A 25,237-nucleotide genomic window follows, 5' to 3' on the forward strand; every position below is an offset into this window, starting at 1 on the left:
AAAAAACCAACACACAAACTGTGTACACAGAAGGAAGGTGGGCACCCCCCCGGGTCACCGAGGTTTCAGGTTCCCTCTCCTTTGGGCCGGCGCGGAGCTGGTTGCCTTAGCAACGGAAGATCCTAGGGCCTTGCTATTTTAGGCTGCACCACGCTTAATCAGGTCTTTATTTTTAACGAACTGCGTTCAAACATCCAGTTAACAAAACCCCCCTAGACTCTGTTGACAGTAGAGGAATTTGGACTAATAAAATATATTCAGAATCTCTTTGGTGTTTGCATACCTTATCTTGGAAGGTGGAAACTAATGCTTATTCTTTCTCAAGCCATTCCTCAAACGTTTGAAAGTAGTTTAAACAAATAAGCTATAAGCACACCTGCTTAAGATTTCAGGTAGGTGCTGGCGCGCTTTCATGGCTTTTCTTGGGCAAAAGAGGATAGTAATGCATTCAAAGTTCTATCAGCAGACCTTTCCTCAAATTTCTATTTCCCCTTCCCAATTTCTGGTGTCTTTCCAATGTCTGAGTTATCTTGAATTCTGTATTTATGTCCTACCTATTATTACTATAAAATCTATAGAATATTTATAGTTTTATTACAGTAAAACTTATAGAAACAATTTAGGACCACAGAACTTGTGTTGGGATAATGCTTTGTAAAAGGGATAATATTGATACGTAACACTCCTATGTGCTACACATTCATTATAATTAAGCTTCATGAGTGCAGGTTTTGTTTTGTTTTGATCTGTTTTATTTACTACTGTTTTCAGGACCTAGAATAGTGCCTGGCATGTATACTCAATAAATATTTGTTTAAATGAAGTAACGTTCTGGCACTTTACCTGAATTATCTCACGTTTTCCTGACACTAAAGCTGAGGCATAAGAAAGGTCAGAATTGGATGGGTTTGCTTGTCTAAAAAAATGCATCATTTTCCATTGAAGCACAAATTTCCCCCTACAATATTGAATGATAACAGTAGTATGCTAGGTATGCTAGCTGAAATTGGTTTCTGGCCTTTGTTTCACTCTTACTGTGTAACCTGGGGCAAGTGAGCTTCAGTTTTCTGACCTGAATGTAAAACGGGAATGATAATATTATTAACATTTACCTCATGGTATTGTTGTCGGTTTAAATGAGAAAATACACGTGAATTGCTTGGACCTGTGGCTGGCTTGTGATCAGCATTCAATGAAGGTGAGCAATCGTTCTCTTTCCAGCTTAGTGTAGTTACTCACTTAATGTCATTGTTGCCTTAGAATGGCCAGCTCCTGAAACTAGGGCCTTCACCATCTGGGATCTGTCAGCAAACACGTGCTTTGGCCTCACATCACGTTCACATCATGGCTCTCTGTTAGCTTGCATCTTGACCCAAACTGTCAGCTTCCTGGAATCCTAATCCTTTTGATTTCCCTTAATTTCTGGTACCTTTTGGGTCACTTATATTACATACATAGACTCTTTTACTTGCTTCTAGTCCCTAGCAATTTTATGTTCTTTAAAATTCTTTTTAACTGCACATCCTCTTGATATTGCTTGGTTTTCTGCTGACTCCTGTTCTTAAGAGTCACAAGTACATATACTTCATTGGTGAATACACTTTGGAAATATTGATCCCAATTAATTTTCCTTACTGTGCTTTCTAATTATAAAATGAATTTTGAGTATTCTTTGGTATGCTTCGGTTGTGTTCAAAGCACTCAGATGATGTATAAATGAAATGATTTTACAATCTTGGAGATAGTCAGGTGATGAAGTAGTTTATTAAAATTTCATTGTAGTAATTTCTTCATAGTCTTAATTTACATTGTCTATGGGGGTATTTTTATCCTTTTCCACAGATTCTGTTATACGTGTTGATGATTCTTAACTTCCTCTCTATAGCCCAGACCTTTTTCCTGACTTTCAGGGTCATATATCCAACTGTATGTCTATCCGCATATAGCTGTAGTTGCTAACTTTTCATAATTAGATAAATACCGTAGGGAGGAGAGACCTGGCATTTTCAGTACTTGTTGACCTAAGGATGTGTTCCTGGATGAACTTTTAACCTTGGCTGGCCCAAGTCAGACAATCTGGAGTAGGGAGTACTCAACATAGGAAAGAATTTGCCCTTAATTGTTCTTGCAGGTATACTCAGCAGTTCAAATTTAAGCTATAAATCTTTTCCCACAGTCAGTTGAAGTTTGTTACCTCTTTAGCTCAGTCCCTGATTCCTGAGTCTTCGCCAACCTTTCTTAATTTTAACCTCTTTCTTAATCTTGCTACCACATTATTCTTCTTAAAAGACAACTCTCATATTATTCCTATTCAGAATTTTCCAGTGAGTTCCCACTGCCTACTCAATACCTCCCAGGTGCTTTAATATAGCCCTCGATATCTTCTGTAGTTTCACCACAGACCACAGTTCCACATTACTTTCCTTTTTTTTTTTTTTTTTTGCAGTACACGGGCCTCTCACTGTTGTGGCCTCTCCCGTTGTGGAGCACAGGCTCCGGACGCGCAGGCTCAGCGGCCCTGGCTCACGGACTCAGCCGCTCCGCGGCATGTGGGATCTTCTCAGACCGGGGCACGAACCCGTGTCCCCTGCATTGGCAGGCAGACTCTCAACCACTGCGCCACCAGTGAAGCCCCTACTTTCCTTTTATTCCTCAAATTGAGTGAAACCAATTTTTCCCCAAATACGGTATATACTCTTCCAACATTACAACTTTGTTTACATCATTCCCTCCAACCAGAGGGAATGATGTAATTTGGTACCTAGAAATGGTACCACTTTTAACAAAAGAGCAAGAAAACCTTTACACAAATGTTACATTCTTAACCTTTCTCTAGAGCTTTATGTGTTCTACTATTAGTGTCCACTTTTTACAGGACAGAGTTCAAAACTCACAAACCGAACAAGGTTGTCTGGACAGCAGTGCTGGTGGCAGCAACTCCACGCCATGTCTGAGTTGAGGTCCCACAAAGAGTTTCGTCAAATTTAATAAAGTTTAATAAATCCGATGCTATCAAAGCACTGTAGAAAATGAAAAAATTGTCCATTACTTACCTCCATTAGGTTTTAGAAAGTAATGTTTCCATGTAGAACCTGGTTGAATGTGAGAAAAAGTGGAAAGTAGTTGTTGAACTACTACACCTACCTTGGAGATGTACTGCTGATTTTTAAGGGCAAACTTGGGGCCAATTTTCAAGCCTATTCTACTTTTTGGTCCCAATCTTCTCCCTTACAGGTCTTCCCTCCAGGATAAAGGTACACAAAATTGCTTTTCAACTTTCCACTCATACTTTTGCCCTTGTCCTGGAGTTGAGGGAGGCTCATGGACAATTTGTAACCACTGCTGAAAAACATGAAAAGTATATTGCAATTCCTTTTCTGGTCAAAATATGTTCCCAAGCTCTCTCCTTGTTTGTAATGCATTAAATAGTAGGCATAATGAGGAAGTTTGTTTATTTTCTATATTAGAAACTCTAAAGGGACTATCTTATTTTCACACATTATAATGTGAATGAAAACAGCAATAGCAAATCTCCTCAGATATAAAAAGACAGGAAGTTTTTAAAATAAACTGTAAATTGCTGTTTAAAGCAGTAATTCTTTAGACGGATATTTTAAATTAAAAGTACAAACCACGAGAACTTAAATACAAAAAATTTTAAGTCAGGAAGAGTTGAAATTACAGGCAATTAGAAAAGCTGTCTTATTCTTGCTTTACAGGTGAGGACTCTGTGAGCTGTTAATTTAAAAATACCGAGCACTGTCTGAATACAATAGAAATTGGAACAAACTGAAGCTGGGAATTTCCCAATGATTTTATTGAGGTAACTTTTCCCAATTTTATACATATATGCATTTATATATACTTAAGAAAGCTAAACAATGTTCTAAGGCACTTGGAATTGTGCACAGCAAAGTATCCTACAATATTATACAACTACATAGAGCATAATTTTGCTTTTTAAATAACACAAACACCAATACGGAATAAAAAAGATAATACATAGTCTTTCAGGTTACAATAGTGGAATTACATATACATATGTGTGTATACTTGTAGATATTTATACCCACATACTATAATACAGTACAGGTTTAAGAACGACAACAAAAAAAGAGAAACTGTCATGTAATCAGTACACAGTTCCAGTTATTTATAGTCACAGATACTATACCTGTGTAATATGTAGGGTTAGATCACTCACTGGAAATTAGAAATCATTCAGTCTGATAACGATCACAGCTTACCAATCTTATCACTTTCACCAAAGCTTGAAATAACGAAAGAATGCATATAGTTCTTTATATAAAAATCACTGTTACACAGAAAAAAGATGACTAGTTTGAGTTTTTAGTAGGTACTAAATCTGGTGAAATTGGTGCAGAATGTTTTGAACACATTGGCACATTTCTAAGCCACAGAAGAAATATTTTTAAAAATAAAAATAAAAATTAGTGCCTATATTTTTAGTGATGAAAGTGGTTTGACCCTAGATTCATTCAGGTTGTTTTCGAATGCGAGTTAGCATTGTCATGGCGATTTCCTGTGGAAGTTCTCTAAGCAATGTAATACATAGTCAGACTATAAGAAAACATCCAGTAAGGGAAAAGCCCCCTAAATTGGCAAGTGGCACAAATATCATTGGCATTTTAACATACCACAAAATTGACCTGAGGGTGGAGTGGCATTCTGCCTCATTTACTCCCTTCAATTTATTCTTAAAAAAAAAAAAAAAAGAGTATTTCACAAGAATTCTTAAGCACCATCTAAAAATTCACAATATAATCACCCTTATTGACTGAGTCACTCTGCTTCAGAAAAGATATTTAGAAATTTTAGTATTGAAAAAACTTATAGTGGCTAACTTCATTCGATCTGTTAGCCACAATACATCCAAATAATTTCGAGACATATTTACTATTCAGTTTTGGAGATAAAAAGTTACGAAAGGAATAAGTATGTTTATGTACTGTTAGTATAGTATAATGTTTCACCTAGGTAAAACTCATTTTGTGTATGATCATCGTTGAAGTCTGAACAATATGCAAGCAATCCACAGCTCACCCATGTTTCCTTCATAATTTAGTATTCACAAATCTAAGAAAAGTTGAACTGCATGGCTATATTTATGCAGGGGGGAATTCAAGCATGTGCATGTGGATTAAATGCTTCTTTAATAGGATAAAGAGGCAATTGTTTGGGAACTCATGGGTTGCAGCTTACCAGGTGAAATCTAATGGTGATTTTCATAGACCAAGAGTTTTGTTTATGTGGATTGTTAGCTGTCGTGTTTATGGTTAAGCCATGCAATGATCCTCATGACACCGACAAGGATTATGACCAACAGTGTAGTTCTGAGGTAAAATTGTGAGGCAAAAAAAAAAAAAAAAAGCGTACTTCATGTGAAATCTCCCCTTTAAGTACATACAGGGACTAATCAAGCGACTATGCCTGTCGGAACTGCCTAGGCTACCCAATAACCTCCTCCCTGAAGAACTGGTAAACTAAAGCTGCATCAGAAGGCTAGAAACAAAAGGCTAGAAAGATGATGGGGGAGGAAACTACTCAGGGCCCAAAGAAAGGCAAGGGAGTCAAGATGATGTTTTGAGATAGACACTTTTTCCTGTGTCCTCAAATTGCAGTAGACAGTGGCATTTAAGGGAGGAGGTACTGCCCTCCCAGGAGGGCATCTGAACATGGGGGAGCACTTTTTACTTTTCGTATTTACAATGGCTGGGCATACAACTGGCATTTAGGCAGCAGGGGCCTGGGAGAGTAAACATCTTGCAATGTGTGGGACATTTCTGTACAAAAAGAATTGCCCAGCTCCAAATGCCAACAGTACCCCACTGAGAAACACTGATGGGGTGCTTTGCTCATATGCGCAGCTGTGCTAGCAATGTGAAAAGCTAAATGACATTTTTCTGTGCAGTAAATCCTAGCCTAGCTAAAAATGACCCTTGCCTATAGGGCTGGCTTTTGGTGGGAATAGCTGCTATAGGATGCTCTCTTTTTGCCAGAAATCTTACAGCGTGTACAATAGGATTTCTTAATTTGGGATAAACCTGTCTTTGAAAAAGCATAAGTGGGCTGTTTTTTCAGTTGTTTTCTAGAAATGTTAATGGTGGTTTGCATTTCCATAAAGAGCTTAAGCTTAATGATTACAAAAAGTAAGTGGAAAGTGAAAATGAGAATGGGTTGGGAGTATTCTACCCTTGTCCTACCACACTTTGATCACTGCCAAATTATAATAACGCCTCATGCTGCCCTTTGAAACTTGCGTGTCAACTATTTGGAGATGTGCTTTCTCTCAGAAAGATGGTCCTATTAATTTGATGATTACTTTTGCTGTTGCATTCCCGTCTAGGACATATTTCAGCTCCAAAATTTCATTCTGCTTTGGCAAGTAAAACAATGTGACATATACTCAAATGCCCAATAGTGGAAGATCAGCCAGTTCAAGTGGCCAAGGGAAAACTTTGTAAATAAATTGCATCTTAGTGGTTCCTTAGTGCTCATAACATTCACTAACAATGTGAAGAAATTAATTATTGTCTCAAAGTATATACTTTTCACTAGTAAGATTAGGCTTAATAATATGATTGGATCTAGGAATGTTTAAGCTACCATACCGATGAAATGACGTAAATTGATGTATCTTGTACTAGCTTGATTCCATCTCACCTATTCTGAGAATGATTTCTCACTCTGTGTGAAATGTGCTGCTGGGATGAATTAAAGAAATAATATGACATTTTTGAAGAGCTTTCACTGTTTAAATGTGGAGATACTACTATGTGATAGACAAGGTTGCTTTTTTCTATTGTGAATACAGTATAATTTGTGAAAGTTGTGTCTGACTCTATTAAGTATAAATACAATGCCTGTTTTTGTGTTAAAATGTGGTACACATTAGGATATGCAATGTTAATGCAGATTTTTCTCTCTTTTAAGTGTAAGTTACTGTATTTTTTTTAAGTGCCAATGCAGCACTGAATTAACTGCAGGTTGTAAAACCTGAGTTATGGGTTTTAAGGACTTATCTCTCATTTTCAATATCTGATGATTATTCAAGGGTGTATTCAATTCCTCTACTTCCTTAAAAAGATTTTCACTGACATTTTAGAACTTTCTACAAACAATATATTTACTAACATAAGAGAAAGATAAGTGATTACAATCATTATTCTAATAAAGGATATGAAAATGAAACCAGAAAGTCGGTTTTTCTGGGTAAATCAGATAGAAGAGTGTGCTTTTTTCTCCATTTAAAACAGCTGTTCAAATACCCAAACTAGTTCTCTGAATATTATAGATTTCATCTAAATAATTTTAGGAATTATCATAAAGGTAAACTATATTGAACAAAAAGAAAATGCTAGACATTTCACACCATAGGAAATTATCAGGCAGGACTGCCAAAAATTAACACTAATCACTGGAGAACTAGTTTTGGCAGCCTAATTGGTAATGACCATGAAGATGCTGATAAAGCTAATGGCATCTTCTTACTACCTTACGGTTACTGTTCTTTTTCTCCATTTTAAAAAAGATGGAAATGGTCACTTTGGTTTTTACAGTCTGTCTAGTTTTTTCCTGCCTGTGACCTTTCTGGAGATGGATTTGTTCTCTTCCTTAATCACATCTTAGGGACCCAGGAAAACCACTCACTTCTTCTACGTCAGCCTAATGTTGCACTTTAAATAGGAAAAATCCTGGTGTTGTATTACAACAACCCAATTCACACAAACATGTATTTTTATAGAACCGTAGCTTATCGGTTGGATTGCAGAAATGCTGGCATTAGGCGGATACGTAATTCTATGGAGGGTGGTCCACATCTTTGTATCTTTTTAGGGCTGCCAGGCAAGATGGGCTGCTGAGATGGATATGCAGTGTTTCTGCCTTTTAAAATTAGCTACTGGGGATATGGGAATGTATGGATACGTATAGCTGATTCATTTTGTTTGTTATACAGCAGAAACTAACACAACATGGTAAAGCAATTATAGTCCAAGAAAGACATTTAAAAAAAGTAAAATTATCTATTAAAATAGAGCTTCATTCTGCAAAATATAGCTTAGCTCATAATCCTTCCATTCTTTCCATAGCTTTTTATTTAAAGGATCATTCTAATGAAATAATTTGTGGTTCCAATTCTTAAAAATTAAACTAGTATTGGTTAATTTTTTTGACTTTTAAACTTTTCCCTAAACATGTCAATCATTAGAAGAAAAAGTATGGGTAGTTCATAAATCTGACATATCATACAAGGAAAACAATATATTGAGGGACCAGAGTTTCATTTTTGTACCGAGTGCATCTCAGTGTAGGGAATAAAAAAACTGTATCACATGTACTGCTAGTGGGAATAAAATGGTTCCTTTTATCAACCAAATAGAGACTTTCTATGATATGTATCTTGAGTGATAAAACAGTGATAAATGTCTTATATTTACCATTTTTATAGGGGCCTTGTGATTAGAAATTAAAATGATGTTCTAAGATTATAAGTATAGAAAATTAAAATAACACTACATTCCTTGGTATTTTTCCCAAGACACTAAAATGACAATAAAACAATATCATATGGAAAAACATGGCTTCAGCAAAAAACTGGAACATAGTTAATATCTATGGCTGGATTTAAACACTATGAAATGGATAAAACTTCAGCCAGTGAAAGACACTTGGGCATGCAGAAAAAGCTTTTCAAAACAAAAATATGTCTTACTCTATCAAGGAAATGACAATAGTGTAGAATTCTAGGTTTATTTTATTAATGCACATAGCTGAGTACAGCAAGAGGTGTCAGCAACGCTGGCTACTTTTCTTAGTTATAAAATGGTCCTGGCTTTTTGTAATAGGCTAAGTGGGACTAAATTTTTTTTTATTTTTGAAGCAAAATCATCCAATTTTAAGTGGTTCTTTAAAATGTAAATGAATGGCAGGATCCAAATTTGTCCACCAGATTAAATGTTTGCCTTTTGGTTGAAATAGAAAATTAGAGTTTTCCATATAATGCACCAGAATCATTTCAGAAAATCCTAGTCCAAACTCTGAGAATAAAATAAAGTCTATTTAGGTCTTGTCTTGTTGTTATACATCTCATGTGTTTTTAATAAAAGGGGCACAAAACAATCATGAAAGAACAATTAAATGCAAGGTGGTATTTACATATGGTCATATGTACTGGGGAGCAGAAGCCATACTATGCCTGTGACTCCATGGAAAACCGTAAGATGACAATAGAGGACTTCTTAATGTAAACGATATTGACTGTAGGCTCATAGGGAAATCTTCCATAACTTTAATCTCACTGATTATTTTGCACTGAAAGTCAATGCTATATTTATGGATGCAATCTGCAGACTCTTAAAATATCAAATGAGGTTCTCCTCACTTACAACTTAGCAGAAATTTTCTGTTCTTTTAAGTCTTTGGGTGAGTATTTTTTTAATCCATGTGCTTTATTTTTTTAATAGCAGCAATCCAACTTAATGCAGCATGGAAAATAAGTAGTTCTTTTCATTCCTATTCAGAGCTAACTGCTGGCAGAAAACTTGCATTTTGCTTAAGCTTTAACTGTGGATTCAGACTTTTTAAAAAGGTGCCATGATTGTCGATATTATCTTCTTTAGATCAAGTACGATGGTTTCAACATTGGAGATAATCAAGCTAGGGAAAGACCAAAAGATTTATTTCTAAAGCCTGCTACAGATTTATAGGGCCGAATAATTACGTCTGACTTTATTCCCAGTCCTATAATCCTCGTGGAAGGTTGGTACATTAGGTAAGGAGTATTAAAAAAAAAAAGTAAAGTATGTATAGCTATGCTACTTAAAGCATGCAACAAAATTTGGGTAAGCATGCTTATTAAGAGTCAGTAAAAGCCTCTCGCACTTAAGAAAAAGATACATGAAAACACTCAGACTTATTTCTGGCAACTGAATTCACTGGCACAACAAAAAAATAATGGTACAACACTGTACCAATATAATGATGAAACAAGAATATTCTTCTAGGGTCAGGTCTTTAGGAAATCCACCTTGGGTGATTAAACTCCCAAATCCCTTAATAAGTTCTCAACTACCAAAGGCCTACTTTGAAAATACCTTTATGCTTCCATTTCTTCTTTTCATTAACATAATGAAGTACTTCTCTTGCTTTCTGATTTTCAACCCCCCACCCCTCTCCAGTGCTCAGAAATTCCATTCCCCATTCTTCTTTAACTTGCACTCTTAAATGTGGCTTTCTGGCAACAGGGAACCAGCGATTGTCTTCTGCTCATCTTCTTTGATTAAAACTCCTGATGAAGAATAAGTGGTGTAACCATGGTATCCCCTTACCATCAATCCACATGCTGGACAGCAGAGTCGCTGCACCCTTCCCTTTGCTTGTTGGCCTATCCGGGCTGTATAGGTGGGGAGCACGTTCCACACGCTTCCTTCACCACAAGTTAAACGGAAACACACACATTCAAATCCCAGTGCAATATCAGGTTTTCAGGAAGCGAGGATTCCCCCAAAGATGATCAGTCTGTTTCCAAAGAGTCCCGCACTTCACTATGGACGATGAAACCTGAAATATGAAACAGAAACTCTGTGAGACAGTAGAGAAACACAACTCTGCATTCAGTGAAATGAGTAAGTTACAGCAATGTTTATGATCAAAGGCAGCTCTAGCATCCCCAACTGAATTACTGTTCTAAGTTACTGTCAGAACAGAATACCACTATAAACGTCACATGGGAAAGCAGAGACAGCCCCTCTACAAAAGATGCTGCTTGGGCTTCCCTGGTGGCGCAGTGGTTGAGAGTCCGCCTGCCTATGCAGGGGACATGGGTTCGTGCCCCAGTCCGGGAAGATCCCACATGCCGTGGAGCGGCTGGGCCCGTGAGCCATGGCCTCTGAGCCTGTGCGTCCGGAGCCTGTGCTCCACAACGGGAGAGGCCACAACAGTGAGAGGCCCGCCTACCGCAAAAAAAAAAAAAAAAAAAAAAAATCAGATTGGGCAACAAAGTAGCCAATGGACCAGGAGAGATTTAGAACCTTTTAAAGCCAAGCATTTTCCTGGAAAGTGTCCTGCTTTTAATTTCCAAAAATTAGCAGGACACTACAATTTGCTACTATTTGCCCATGGATCCATTAGAGAAAGAGTTCACAGACTGGATTTTGTTGGAAGGTCAGGCCATCATCAGCACAGCTTCTACGTTGGTGAAGAAAAGAAGATGAGTAACCAATACTGTGACTGCAATAATATGCTGACAAAGCTGCAGGGGGTCAGAAGTGCTACCTCAGGACTTCCCTGCTGGTCCAGTGGGTAAGACTCTGCACTCCCAATGCAGGAGGCCCAGGTTCGATCCCTGGTCAGGGAAGTAGATCCCGCTTGCCGCAACTGAGAAGCCCGCATGCCGCAACTAAGAAGTTGGCACGCTGCAACTAAATGATCCCACATGCCGCAGTGAAGATTCCGTGTGCCTCAACTAAGACAGTGCAGCCAAAATTAAAATAAATAAATAAATAAATAAATGTAACCTCTCTTCATATGCACTGCCCAGATCTAGTCAAAAAACCCGTATATTTTCTTGCACTATCCAATCAGAAAAGGACATTTATATCCTATTTAAATTAGGCATCTTATCTTCAAAATCAACTCTTAAATTTTATGGTTAAAGGTCCTAAAAATGCAAATTATTCTTAAGTTTGGTACTACTCAGTGGTTTGCGTTCATTTTAAGGTACATGAAGTTCAGCTTTACCTCGGGGGAAGTTTGCCTATCTGACAGAATGACAGTTTTGGCTTTAGGCTTCAAGTTGATGAAGCAATAAATAGGTTTACTATGCTCTCAGGATACTTAAGCTTTTCGTCCACCCTTTTTTCAGAACTTTCCTGCAACTCAAATCTGAAGTTATCTATATTTTCTTCTTCTTGTTAAAACTGCAATACATCTTTCTTATTTTCATACTGTTGAGAGGGAGTGAATAGGAGGAAAAAGCTAATTTTAAGTCATGGAATTCAGGTAAAGATAGTTATTTTCCATAACAGTTCCTCTACAAATTAATATATAAAAATGTCCTCACCTTCCTATAAATTCATTCAGATAATATAAAATATGAAATTACTCACAAAGTGTAAAATATTACTTTCCTATAATTTCCTAATTGATATATACAGAAATCCTGAATAATTCATTTCCCCTTTATTTAAAAGAGTTTAATGGTCATGGCACATACACTTATGTTAAACAAATGAGGAGACTCTCCTAAACCACTGTTCCTTGTTCAACCGGAGTCAGATGACATGCTGGATGGGATTTTGTTAGTCTGAATAGGCAACCATGCTTGCAACTCTGGTGGTCGAAGCAGCATTTTGCAATTCTTTTTAGTTTCTGTCCAGGTATTAAATAAATGGAGCACCCAAGAGAGAAATGAGTATGCAGAAGCAGCCTTCTCATTTCTCTGTAGAGGGGCCCTGAATTAATGTTTATTGAGGTCACAGGTGTAGTTCCTGCCATGTCACATTTTGATAAACCTATCTAGAAGCTCAAAGAGTGGTTTAATTTATCTGTAAATCCACATTGGATAGTAATAACTTAAGGTGGCACAGAATGAGAAAATTTCTTTAAATACACACACACACACACCCCTCAACATAGCTACATTAGGAAATTTGAAAGGTAGAGAAAAGGAAAAAAACACCTATAGGCTCTCTCTATAACAAATCATTAAGAGTTTTTTTTAATAAGGTTTGGCATTATTTGCATTTATTTATTTACATTGAAGTACCGTTGATTTATAATATTGTTGGAGTTTCAGGTATATAGCAAAGTGATTCAGTTATATATATATATTTTCAGATTATTTGCCATTATAGGTTATTACAAGATATTGAATATAGTTCTGTATGTTATACAGTAAATCCTTGTTGCTTATGTATTTTATGTATAGAAGTTTGTATCTGTTAATCCCATACTCCTAATTTATCCCTCCCACCCTCCGTTTTCCCTTTGGTAACCATAAGTTTATTTCCTATGTCTGTGAGTCTGTTTCTGTTTTGTATATAGATTCAGGTGTATTATTTTTTAGATTCCATACCTAAGTGATATCGTATAATATGTGTCTTTCTCTGATTTACTTTGCTTAGTATGATATTCTGTAGGTCCATCCATGTTGCTACAAGTGGCAATATTTCATTATTTTTTAAGGCTGAGTGTTTTAACGTTGTTTCTTATTTTTCTTCTATGCATCTGAATTTTAAAATAAAACAAACCACTGCCATATATATACATATACATATATATATACACACACACACACACACACACACACATACACATACACACACACCTTTAGTCAGTATCTGGATTTTTCCACTTAACATTATGCCAATAATCTCTTGAGGTCCGTTCTGACTCGAAGAGTTGTCAATTTAATGATCCTTTGCTTAATATAATAACCAAACAATTTAAAAGCTAATAAAATTATATATATGAAAATGCTACTTTGCATACTCTAAAAATGTTCTTATTTACAAAATTCAAAGTTTGTTTTTAAAAGCAATATTCTCTCTTGATTATAAATCTGATACATGTTGACATTTTAAAAAATTTGGAAATCAGAAAATATCCAAAGGTTATAACTAACCATAGATCCTACCATTCAGCTGTAACCATTTTAAAGTTTAGTTTTTACGTAAATTTTTTTCAAACAATTTACATGTCTTTATAATTTAGAGAATTATTTTAAATTGTAGAAATCCCATTTACTATGGAAAGGGAAGTGGGTTTTCTTTGCCATGGTGATCTGTTTCCAGAATGCAATGGCCCCATATAATAGCACAGTGCCCTTCAAATGGTCTTCTGGGTTTTGAACAGTAGGCTGGGTGGGCAGCTGCTGAGGGGGAGAAAAAAACAGTATGTGTCTGGACAGGCAGCAAGTGTTCTAAAAAACAGAGGTTAAATCTTGGTACCTTGCAGGTCAAAGGATGAATTCTTATGGGGACCACTTATCCTCATGTTTCTCACATGACCCTAGAATGCATTCCAATTCCAAGAGCCATCTGGAGAAACTGGGGGAATTAGATGAAAGAGTGGATCACTACAATCCCTCTTCAGGTCAAACATGCAGAGAACGTACTCCAGGATGGAGTTTTCAGAGGTGTCTTCTTGGTACAGGAACAGCAGTAATACCACAGTATACCACAGTAATACCACAGTATTACTGCCAGCACACTCTTCATGAAAAGCCACCATGATGGACTCCTCATTTACAGAAAGAGGACTTCGGAAATAGATCCTTCATTTTTTTCTCTTAAATATTTTTTTCTTGACTAGGTAATAAATTCTTATGTTTCAAAAATTCAAAAGGTTCGTAAGGGTGAATAGTGAAGTCTCCCCCACCATGCCTGCCCCAGTCATCTGATTTCCCTCCCAGAGGCAACCAATGTTACCAGCTTTTTGTGACTCTCTACAGAGATACAGAAGCAAAGGAAGCTGTGTATAGGAATGCATCCTCCCAGTGTTGACTGATACATCACTGTGTGGGAGATCATCACTGGATGAAGAGGTGCCTGGGCAGAAGAAGCAGGGCTGTCTCAACCCTTTTATGAACCACTCTAAATCACAGGCAGTTAATAGGTTTTGATTTTGAAGGGAAGGCTTACTTGATATAAGGAGATAACATCTGGCACTAATGAGAAAGGCTAATAAGTGAGCTGCTCTCTATCTGGGTTGCATTTAAATGGCCAGGTCATGATCCATGGCATGTTTATTCCTTCCAAGGGTGGCTGAGACTAAAGGCACCACCATCTCCTACGTGAGCAATTTTCTAAATGTAAAACATTATCATATGTTTGTATTATTTTGATAAGACTAAGCAGTATTTACCAAACCTTTCACCTTTTAAAAGAAATACTGAAAACAACTTAAGAAATCATAAGTATTATTTTTATGTCTCAGAGTCTAAATATTTCTCTACTGGAATACAATTCTAATGATGTAATATACATTGATGGAAAAATCACAGGAGACATTTGCTTTACTGCCAAGTTTTAAAGAATACTTAAGCAAAGAATATTTGTCTTAGTGATATGAATATTTAATTTTTCCTTATCCAGAAATTTAATTTTCTAAAACATTGAACTATAATTGACTTATAATATTGTATTTGTTTCAGATATACAACATAGTGATTCAGTATTTTTATACATTATGAAGTGATCACCATGGTAAGTCTGTTACCATCTGTCACCATACAAAGTTATTACAATATTATTGACTATATTCCCCATGCTGTATATTATACTCTCATGACTTATTTATTTTATAACTGGAAGTTTGTACCTCTTAACCCCCTTCACCTAATTCACCCCTTCCTCCACCAGTGTCTTTAAAAGACATTTTTAAGAGTGTTAACCAATACATTTTTGGAAAAACTTTTAAAGCTTACCTTTGTATCAGCTGTTAAAAAAAAAAAAAGCCTATAATTTTCTCTTGAAATGCAGTCATCCCTGTTTGCATCTATTAATATTTGCTTAAACAATGAAGATAACAATTGACTATTTTATGGCACACACAAACACTCCAAATTTCTATAGATGAATAAATACAGAAAAATAGCCAATAGAATTTTAAAGGTGAAAAAGACTCCATCAGATTTAAAAATATACTACAAATCTATTCTAATTAAACTGTGTGACACAGTGCCAGGACAGACAACAGCTCATTAGAACCCAATACAGAATCTGGAAATTGATCCTTAATGGTCTTCTTTTAATAAAGAAGAATTTCACATAAAGGGGGAAACAAATGGCATAGGGACAATTGATTATTGATTTAGAACAAAGAAAGTCAACAACAACAACAAAAATAGAACACAGTAAAGTTAGTTTACTCCTTTGAATCATACATACAAATAAATGCCCGATGAATGAAAGATTTAAGTATTAAAAAAAAGCACATATAAAAATCAAAGATGAGTTTTATAATTTTGGCCATCCTCCAACAGATACAAAATAATGAACTAAAACATAACAATATACACAAATTTGAATATGCAAAAATTTAAACAAAAGACCGTAAAAAGAGTTAAAACATTAACTATAGATTGGGGGAAAGTATTGTGACACATGTAACAAAGGGCCGATATCCACAATATTTAAGGAAGTTGTACTAATCCATATGAAAAATACAAACAACGCCAAAGAGAACTGGTCAAAGCACATCAAATTAGAAAAAAATCAATAAAAATATGTAAAAATGCCTAACCTTACAGAAATCAATGAAATAGGATATTATTGTTCATTCTTTAGAACCCCCACCACCCCAAAATACTGATGAAGGTGAGTAGACCAGTCATGTTCATAAACTGGAGGTCGCAATGAAAACTGTGCCCTTTGGAAAGACAAGAGAATAGTAATCTCTCAAAATGTTAAAAAATATATATTTAGTGGATATAGCAAATACTCGTATACTACAGAAATATTGGCATGTATGCAAAAGAGTGTATTTACAAAGAAAGTCAAGGTAGCATTGTTTAAATAATGGAAAACTGAAATTTTCATCCATCAATAGAATAATTGTTCAACAACTTACAGCATACTGTATTATCTATGAAATGCCATAGAGTCATTCAAATGAATGAAATATGTGCTAACGTGGACAGATTTTCTAGATGCTGTCTTTGTGTATAACTGAGAGGGGTACATAAATGCATATAAGTACGTACACATATATCACATATATATACATGTTTGTGAAAGTACAGAAAACTGTCTACAAAGATCTACACCAAACTTTTACCAGTGGTTCCTGTGAGAATGGGGATGAATTTGGGGAAGGAGTGAAGGAAGTTTTCACTTTTCCTTGATAGATTTTTGTGATGTTTGAATGCTTAATTAGAATATATTATTTGTGTACATCAGAATACATAGATAAAAAAGAAATGAACTTCATTTCTCCCTACATCCTACTTTTTTTTACTTGGTCACAGTGTACAACAGAAGAAGAAGGACCTATGTGAGTATAAATGTTTAATTTTCATAAAATGAGAACTTTCGTATAAGTGCATTTAAAAAATTTGATTATTTCTATTGTAATTTATTCTTCATACAGTGCTATCAAATGAAAATGAGTTAATCAGTTACTACAATTCCTAGGAAAACTATACAGATGTAAAACTATCCTAAATGTCAAAAACTGGGTTGCGTGCAGTCACTACATCTCAGGACTCTCAGGGTGAGGACTCAACGACACAAACACATGGCATCTCCCCAGTTTCCTGGAGGTCCCACCCAGCTCAATGTCACCATAAATATCCAGCTGCCTTATGATGATCAACTTAACTGGAGAAGTGTGACCACAGTGTCAGATATTAGCATGAACTCTTCCTGACCCCAGAAGTGGAAGGGAGAAAAGGAGAGGACAAATAGGTCTGCTTGATATGGGAAGGTGATGGGTCCAAGAGTAGATTATCATAGGATAAAGCACTCAAATAGAGAAAAAGTCTGTATATTCAGGACATCTAAAAGCCCTACATGCATTTACAAATAAATATGATACAGGAGAAAACAAAACAAATAAGGAAGAACTATCCCTAGGAGAAAGGGGAATTTCTTCTACATGCCAGACATTATTATAGGACCAATAGCTATGGAGCAAGCAGGCCCCCATAAGCCTCAGGGAAGGGATTTGCTATTAAATTATGAAGATACATCACCGCTGCCTTTATCATGGGACACGCTCCCCAGCAGGGAACACCACCACCAACAGGAACCACTGCAGATGCTGTCGTACCATGATGTATGGCTACCCTACAGAGGCTGTTTCTAGTCTTGGGATCAGTATCTGCTTTCCAGAAAGACCTACCATGGTATTCTTCATGTAATCATCTGTCCTCGTATGTTTTTTAGCAATTCAAGTTTCAAAGATTTGATTCGCATGCAAATTCTTTGAAAAATCTTATATAATACCTGTTACATGTAGCATAGCATGTAAACCCACGAGAGAAATAAACAGAACACCTGTGAAGTAGGGGGATCAGACTACATGATCATTCGGGTCCCTTCTGGTTTTAGCAGCTTGTGAAACTGAAGTGCGTTGGGAGGAAAAATGGTAGGAGTATAGTGATCTTCTGTGGCAGCAGTAAACATCGAATTTCTTTCTAAGGTACGTCTTCTAAAAATTGTGTTTCTACCCTCTCTAAGTTATGTGAGTTCAAAGCATACACATATGTGCCCAAACTGGCTCTCACCAGCATCTGTTCTGGGTATAAAACTTCAACTGAGTCTCTTCAAGAGCAGAATAAATGACGCTGATACTTGTTTTGGGGGCCAGAAAATAAAACTAAGAAAGAAATGAAAACATAGCCCTTTGGAATGATTCAGGCTTCTTTGAAAGAAAAAAAAAGACTTAATTTTAGAAATATTCACTAGATAGTGGGTGTTGTGTTAAACTATATTTAAAAAAAATTTTTAATTGTGATGAAATACATGTAACATAAGTTTACCATCTTACTCATTTTTAATTTGCTCAACTGCATTTTGTTTACCTACCTGGTAAACTGTCGACTCTCTTCATGAACTTCCATTTCTGTACTTTTAAATTCATTCAGTTCTTTCCTTATTGCCGCCTAAATAGGAAAAATACATAAACTGAATTGTTATTTAGATCACATATTTCCTCAGTATACATAGCATCAATGAAGCAGACATTCTTTGATGAAATGTCTTGGAGAAAGGCATTTCTAATTTCTACTAGGTAAAGGTATGACAAATGAAATGTCAATACTACAGCCAAACAAAAACCAGAACAGATCTCCTTCAGGTGACATTGGCAAGGCAGAGATGAAGGAGGCCTTTGCCAAACTCACCCTGGGGCCTGATCTATGAGTCACCCACATGCCCCATCCTCGATGACCACAAGGATAGCACAGGTCATGAGATTTTTTGAGAAACAGTATCATTTTCCTATGAAAGTTCTGCATGTCATACCACCCACAGCAACATGGCTTTGACGAGCTACCACAGAGCTACAGAGAAGGTAATTGCTATTTATTTATTCTTTTATATTGAAAGTTTAGACAATTAGAATAAAAAATTTCAGCACAACACTTCAAGCCACTCAAAGAAAATATCAAGTAGAATCCTATTACTATTACTATTTATTGAACACATAATCCATGTCATGTACATGATGGGGTTGGAAGAGATGCTATGTCCTTTCAGGTTGAAAAGCTGAGATACTCATCAAAATGTTAACATTAGTTATGTATTAACAATACTGGCTGGATCATGGATGGTTTTCGGTTTCAACTATGTGCTTATCTTTATTTCCTAATTTTTCTAGGAAGAAGTTTTTCCTCATGTAAATGAAAAAATACTAATAAAAGCATCCCCATAACCTCTGAGAAATGGACTCTTCAGCTGAAACAGAATGACATTACAAACCACAGAGAACGGCTTTACAGAGAGATAAGAAAATCTACTTTGTGGCTAGAAAATGATGTATTTTAGAAAAGGGAAAAGACAGAAGAAAGCCTTGAGGCCTCTCTCTGGCTTTCTCCCATCACTAGCTATCACTCTGCAATATACAAGCTTTTCCCCAATGCTGCTTTCAATGTTATGTTTAAATCCTATAGTCGTAGATTGTCTCTCCAAATATATTCCTCAGCCCCTGTAGTTTCTATGAGGAACCTGAGGCTGGGGACTGTGGCAGTGGTTCCTGCTAATGGTTTTTTGGAATAGGATGAATCAAGTAGAGAAATATTTCTGGGCCCACAAGTTCCCTGTGATAAGACTATATATCTTGTTTCACAAGTGAGATCAACAGTGAGGATACTTTGTTTCACTCACTGTAAAAATTGATATTTTGTTTCACTCACTGTAAAAATTGATACCCAGAACCAGTATCTGGCTGATACCCAGCTAAAATAGCAAAAACTCTCTATATTCATCACCAATTAATATCTATCTATCTATTAATATCTATCAAAAAGTCTTCCTTAATCAAGTGTCCATTGACAGATGAATGGATAACGAAAGTGTGGTGCATATATATAATGGAATATTACTCAGCCATGAAAAAGAATGAACTCTTGCCATTTGCAACAACATGGATGGACCTAGAGGGTATTATGTTAAATAAACTAAGTCAGACAGAGAAAGACAAATACCATATGATTTCATTTATATGTGGAATCTAAAAAACAAAACAAATGAACAAACGTAACAAAACAGAAACAGACTTACAGATACAGAGAACAAACTGGTGGTCGCCGGGGTGGGAGGGGTGTAGCAGAGGGATGAGTAAAATATGTGAGAGAGATTAAGAGGTATAAACTTCTAGTTACAAAATAAATAAGTCATACGAATGTAATGTATAGCACAGGGGATACAGTCAGTAATACTGTAGTGACTTCGTATGGTGCTAGATAGGCCTTCTTACTTCCAGGCCCAAGCTCTTTCCAATAAAATGAGCTTCAGGGCCTGAGTCATCCAGATAATTGTCTCAGATCTCCATGTTGTGTGTGCTAGCTTGTAATTAGAAATGATGAGTCAGTTATAGGCAATGAATGTGATGTGAAATTACAGGGGCTGGTTGTTCGAATATGTATATCAGGAAGATGTGACTATAGGCAGTTAAAGAAATGCAATACTCATTTTAAAAATTCACTGAAGGGCTTCCCAGGTGGCGCAGTGGTTGAGGGTCCGCCTGCCGTTGCAGGGGACGCGGGTTCGTGCCCCGGTCCGGGAGGATCCCACGTGCCGCGGAGCGGCTGGGCCCGTGAGCCATGGCCGCTGGACCTGCGCGTCCGGGGCCTGTGCTCCGCAATGGGAGAGGCCACTGCAGTGAGAGGCCCGTGTACCGCCAAAAAAAAAAAAAAAAAAAAAAAAAATTCACTGAAGACCGCAGTTTTATTCCAACAGTTATTTCCTCTTACTATTTATTTATTTTTATATTTATTTATTTGGCCGCACCGTGCAGCATGAGGGAACTTAGTTCCCTGACCAGGCATCAAACCTGCGGCCCCTGCAGTTGGAAGTGTGGAGTCTTAACCACTGGACCGCCAGGGAAGTCCCCTTCTTACTATTTAAAGAGAAGGTTTCCTGAGAGAGTTTGGAGAGGAAAAAAGTAATTAAATACCCTTTATGTTAGGGAAATACATGGACAATAATCTTAACTCTCTTCTATACAAACGAGACCAGAGTTTAAGTCTAATAACTCTTCACATAAGTGTAAATGGGACTGATTTTTTTTGAAAGATAATGGGATAGAAAGAGGTAGGCTGATGTAGTGGGATTGAAATCTGAATGGTGCTGAATTGGGTCAACAATGGGGAGTCATTCGGCCAAGACTAGGTATTTCTGAGACTGAAACAAAATAAGTCCACAAGAGACAGTACTGGCACCAAATATGTAGTGTTGTTTGGTAGCATGAGAATTATAGAAAGGAAAAAGGAAACAAAAATGACTGGAACCAAGTTTAAGATTGACTCGTGATGACTGGTGATGGAAGGTCTGCTTATCACTCCCAGTCAGCTCAGGGGTCAGCCTGGCCAGAAGCAAGAGGTGATTTGTTGAATATATGGACTTGCTGCCTTCTCAAATAACCTGAGCTATGAGGATTAACTTGAACTCCCATCGTTTCGATGTCTTTGCTTATTTCTTTGATAAAAATCTGCTGTTTAACATGGAGGGGATTTCTTGGCTACTCATCAAGCTCAACGCCATGGTTAGGTAAGTGTACTTTCTGCTGCCTAGGCAGCCATGAATAAGCCAAAGAACGTCTCTGTATGGAATTAAAATCTCAGTCTTCCCTAGGACCTATTTAGACAGTGCATTCCTGGGAGGGTGGTACGTTCTATTCATCTTTATGTCCCCAGTATCTAAGACAATATTATATTAAAAGGGTTTTAATAAATGACTACTGAGTAACTTGGACAAACCCATGTATCATCTGAAAAATTCCGGATTCTCTTTCATTGGATACATTTAGACTAGACTGTAAACTGAGGCTTCAATGAGTAATGAAAATGTCACCAATGGGGAACAAAGCTTAGATTATCAAGCCTGACCATGAAAGTAATACTGGTAAGAGCTATCATTTATTGATGAGCTGGAACTCTATAGATAATCTACTAAATTCTCAGGATAGATATAATTAGCTCTATTTTACTAGTGAGGAAACCCAAGTTAAATGACTTGGTCAAGGTCAAACATCTACCAAGCGGCCAATTAGGAATCAAACCCAGAAGCGCCCTGCTCCATAGCCTGACCCTCTCCTCTCTACATGGAGCTTCCACACGGTTTACCCCAGGGAGATGGCAACTGCTGTGGGCGCTTTGGTCTTCAAGCCAAGTTGATGGCCTTCTCTGGCTCTACTTGTCACCTTAGGGCTCATCTACTCCAGCACAGATATCTATATAGGCCATATATATTTATAGAGGCCACAGATATCTTACTATATGTGTATCTGTTTCTAGTGTTCTACCCAAGCACAGATATTCTAAAATTAAAAATTTTATGTTAAAGGTGATTTAAGCTCAGTCAAGTTCACAATTAATAATGCATTTTCCCCAGTACTTCTCTTTCCCATTTCGGGCAGTTTAACAAGACTACCAGGTCTATGAGATTCCCCAGAATACCCAGCACAGTGTTTTCATAGAATGGGCATTGATTGGTTATTGACTAATTGGCTACTGACCCCTTTTCTTTACATTTGAAGTTCAAAAAAATTTTTAAATGCAAAGTGGTATCTTAGTGGGGCTAAGAAAATAGTACTAAGAAAAGAGAGAGAAGGATGGCTCCTTTAGGCTGGCAGGAAGTTCAGTGTTTATTTTGAGAGCAGAGGTAGAAATATTTACTTTCAATAGTTTTTTTTTCTTTAAATGGGATATATAGTTCAAAACTTAAAAAGTAAAATTCTTTTTTAATATAAAGGTAAATTATAGGCTTTTATATTGATTAACTTATTGAAAAAATATATCATTATAAATCTTATCGTCATATATTATGAATATTTTAAAGTAAAAAACAACAGAAATCCAGAAATGCTTGTTATGATAATAATGATTAGCATGGGTTTTCATTCTAAAATAAAATATATACTAAGACCATTGATAGTTTTAGTATCTCTGGGCAATAACATTACATTATACAAATCTTTTAACATCTAGAGAAAACAGATTATTTTTTTCAGTGTTAGGTTGAAAACAGTATTTTTAGAAATTCTTAAAAATACCACGCATTGGGCTTGCCTGGTGGCGCAGTGGTTGAGAGTCCGCCTGCCGATGCAGGGGACACGGGTTCGTGCCCCGGTCCGGGAAGATCCCACATGCCACGGAGCGGCTGGGCCCGTGAGCCATGGCCACTGACCCTGCGCGTCCGGACCCTGTCCTCCGCAACGGGAGAGGCCACAACAGTGAGAGGCCCGCGTACCGCAAAAAAAATAAAAATAAAAAATACCATGCATTGATGTGCACCTTAATTATTATTTCCTCTTCTTGTATTTTTGAATATTCTGATTTTTGCCAATAAACACAAGTCACTTGTGTATATACGAAGTACTATACGTTAAAAGCATTTTACATTGTTGCCTTTTTTCTATTTTCTATCTTTTAAAAGTATACAACATTTTTTTCTTTCTAAAAGAAATTATTCTTAGTTTTCTTCAAGGAGAAAAAACCTACAATACAAATCCGGTTCTAAAAATGCAGTCCTTCAGACCTTCAAAGGTCTCAGGGTTAATGGAAGAGACAATGCCAAAGGGAGAAAATGAGACTCAGATGTGAGTAGGGAGAGCCTCTGGCTGTGCTCTGGGGCTCAGGGTTCCATCTCCAGGGGAGATGTGAAAGTCATGTGCCTTCAAATTACTCGTGAAGAGACATTAATCCTGTAGAAGAAAACTCGACCAAGTCCATCTCCCCTGCAGCCTAGAAGTCAGCACAAAAATCTATTTTTGTTTCAACACAAAATTAAAAAGAAAAATCCTCTCTGTTATAGCTAGAGGTGGACAAACTTTACCTTCCACCAACAGACAAGAGTTAGGAAGGACTATTTCTAGAGTATGGAAAATGTAGTTTCCATATGAGGGTGGTTAATCATTTAGACTCTCACTGCTTGTATACTTTGCACTTGCTCTGATTTTAATCATTTACCTGGCCACGCCCTACCTGCCTTTCTGAAATTCAACATTTGAGTAATGTGATAACTGGGAATGGTGGATATGGCAGACTGCATTTTCCAAAGATGGCAGCAATAATAACTCCAGCTCACATTTCTTCTGCAATATGACCTTGCCACCACTCCCCCCACTGAAAGGCAGAGCTAATTCCTCTTCCCTTGAATCTGAGCTGACCTTATGACTTGCTGGGAACTAACAGAATGTGGTGGAAGCGAGGCTGGGTGCCTTCTAAAGCTGGGTCAGATAAGGCCATGCAACTTTTACCTGGTTCAACTCTGAGGCCACCATGCTGAAGAGGCCATATGTCTGTGCTTTGGTGGACAGCCCTGGCTGAGCCTAACTGCTAATAAGCCTAGCCTCTGAGCCATCCTCACCAAGACACCAGATATGTAAACAAGCCACCTCGGACCCTCCAGAGCAGCCCATTTGTCAGCTGAATAACACTGAGTGACCTGAGTCACTCTTGCCTAAGGGCAAGAAATCACATTAAGTAGTTAACAGGCAATTACTGGTAACACATAAACTTGCTATTTCCTACAGGAAACCTGGTATTGACTGATGGTAAGCTTGCCCCACTGACCTGAGTATCACAGCCTTCTTCATGCCCTCATGGCTGCCCTCGATCTGAGGGATTTCACCTGCCTGGGGGAAGCCTCCTTTTTTAGGGCACATTCCTCAGTCTGTGTTCTCCATTCCAACCTCAAGGGTTTCCTCCTTGCCTTTTCTGCATAATCCTTGACCTGCTGCACCACTGATTATGCCCTACTCTAGCACTTACTGACTTTTTCTCCTATATAGGCAAACTTTCCCTTTCTTTTCGCTCCTTCCTCATGGCATAAAAGATGGCTCAGGTATTTCCCATAAATTAAAAAATCACTCCCTTGATATTCTTATTTTCCAATTCTCCTCACTCAAGCTTTCAGCCTCCACAATCATTTTCCCTCAGGTGTCTACCTTATCATACCTCTTCTTCACAGCGAGACTCTTGAGGTTGTGTTTTATTCTCATGGTCCCCGCCACAGTCAGTCAGCTAAAATGCCTCCTTTCACTATGTTAC

General features: G+C 37.1%; 1 protein-coding gene across 7 annotated transcripts in view; it reads right to left on the reverse strand.

Annotated features, from left to right (window-relative positions):
• Nucleotides 1-3,795: 3,795 nt before the first annotated feature.
• PHACTR2 (phosphatase and actin regulator 2) overlaps nt 3,796-25,237 on the reverse strand; it is a 263,240-nt gene continuing 241,798 nt past the window's right edge. For all 7 annotated transcript variants that reach the window (XM_032651918.1, XM_032651922.1, XM_032651924.1 and 4 more), the window contains 2 exons: nt 18,552-18,628; nt 3,796-10,581 (listed from right to left, as the gene is read on the reverse strand). In XM_032651918.1, coding sequence (XP_032507809.1) covers nt 10,566-10,581; nt 18,552-18,628 — 93 coding nt within the window. In that variant the 3' untranslated portion in view covers nt 3,796-10,565. The remainder of the gene's footprint in view (nt 10,582-18,551; nt 18,629-25,237) is intronic.

The sequence above is a fragment of the Phocoena sinus genome, chromosome 12 (assembly GCF_008692025.1).
Source record: "Phocoena sinus isolate mPhoSin1 chromosome 12, mPhoSin1.pri, whole genome shotgun sequence".
Lineage (NCBI taxonomy): Eukaryota > Metazoa > Chordata > Mammalia > Artiodactyla > Phocoenidae > Phocoena > Phocoena sinus.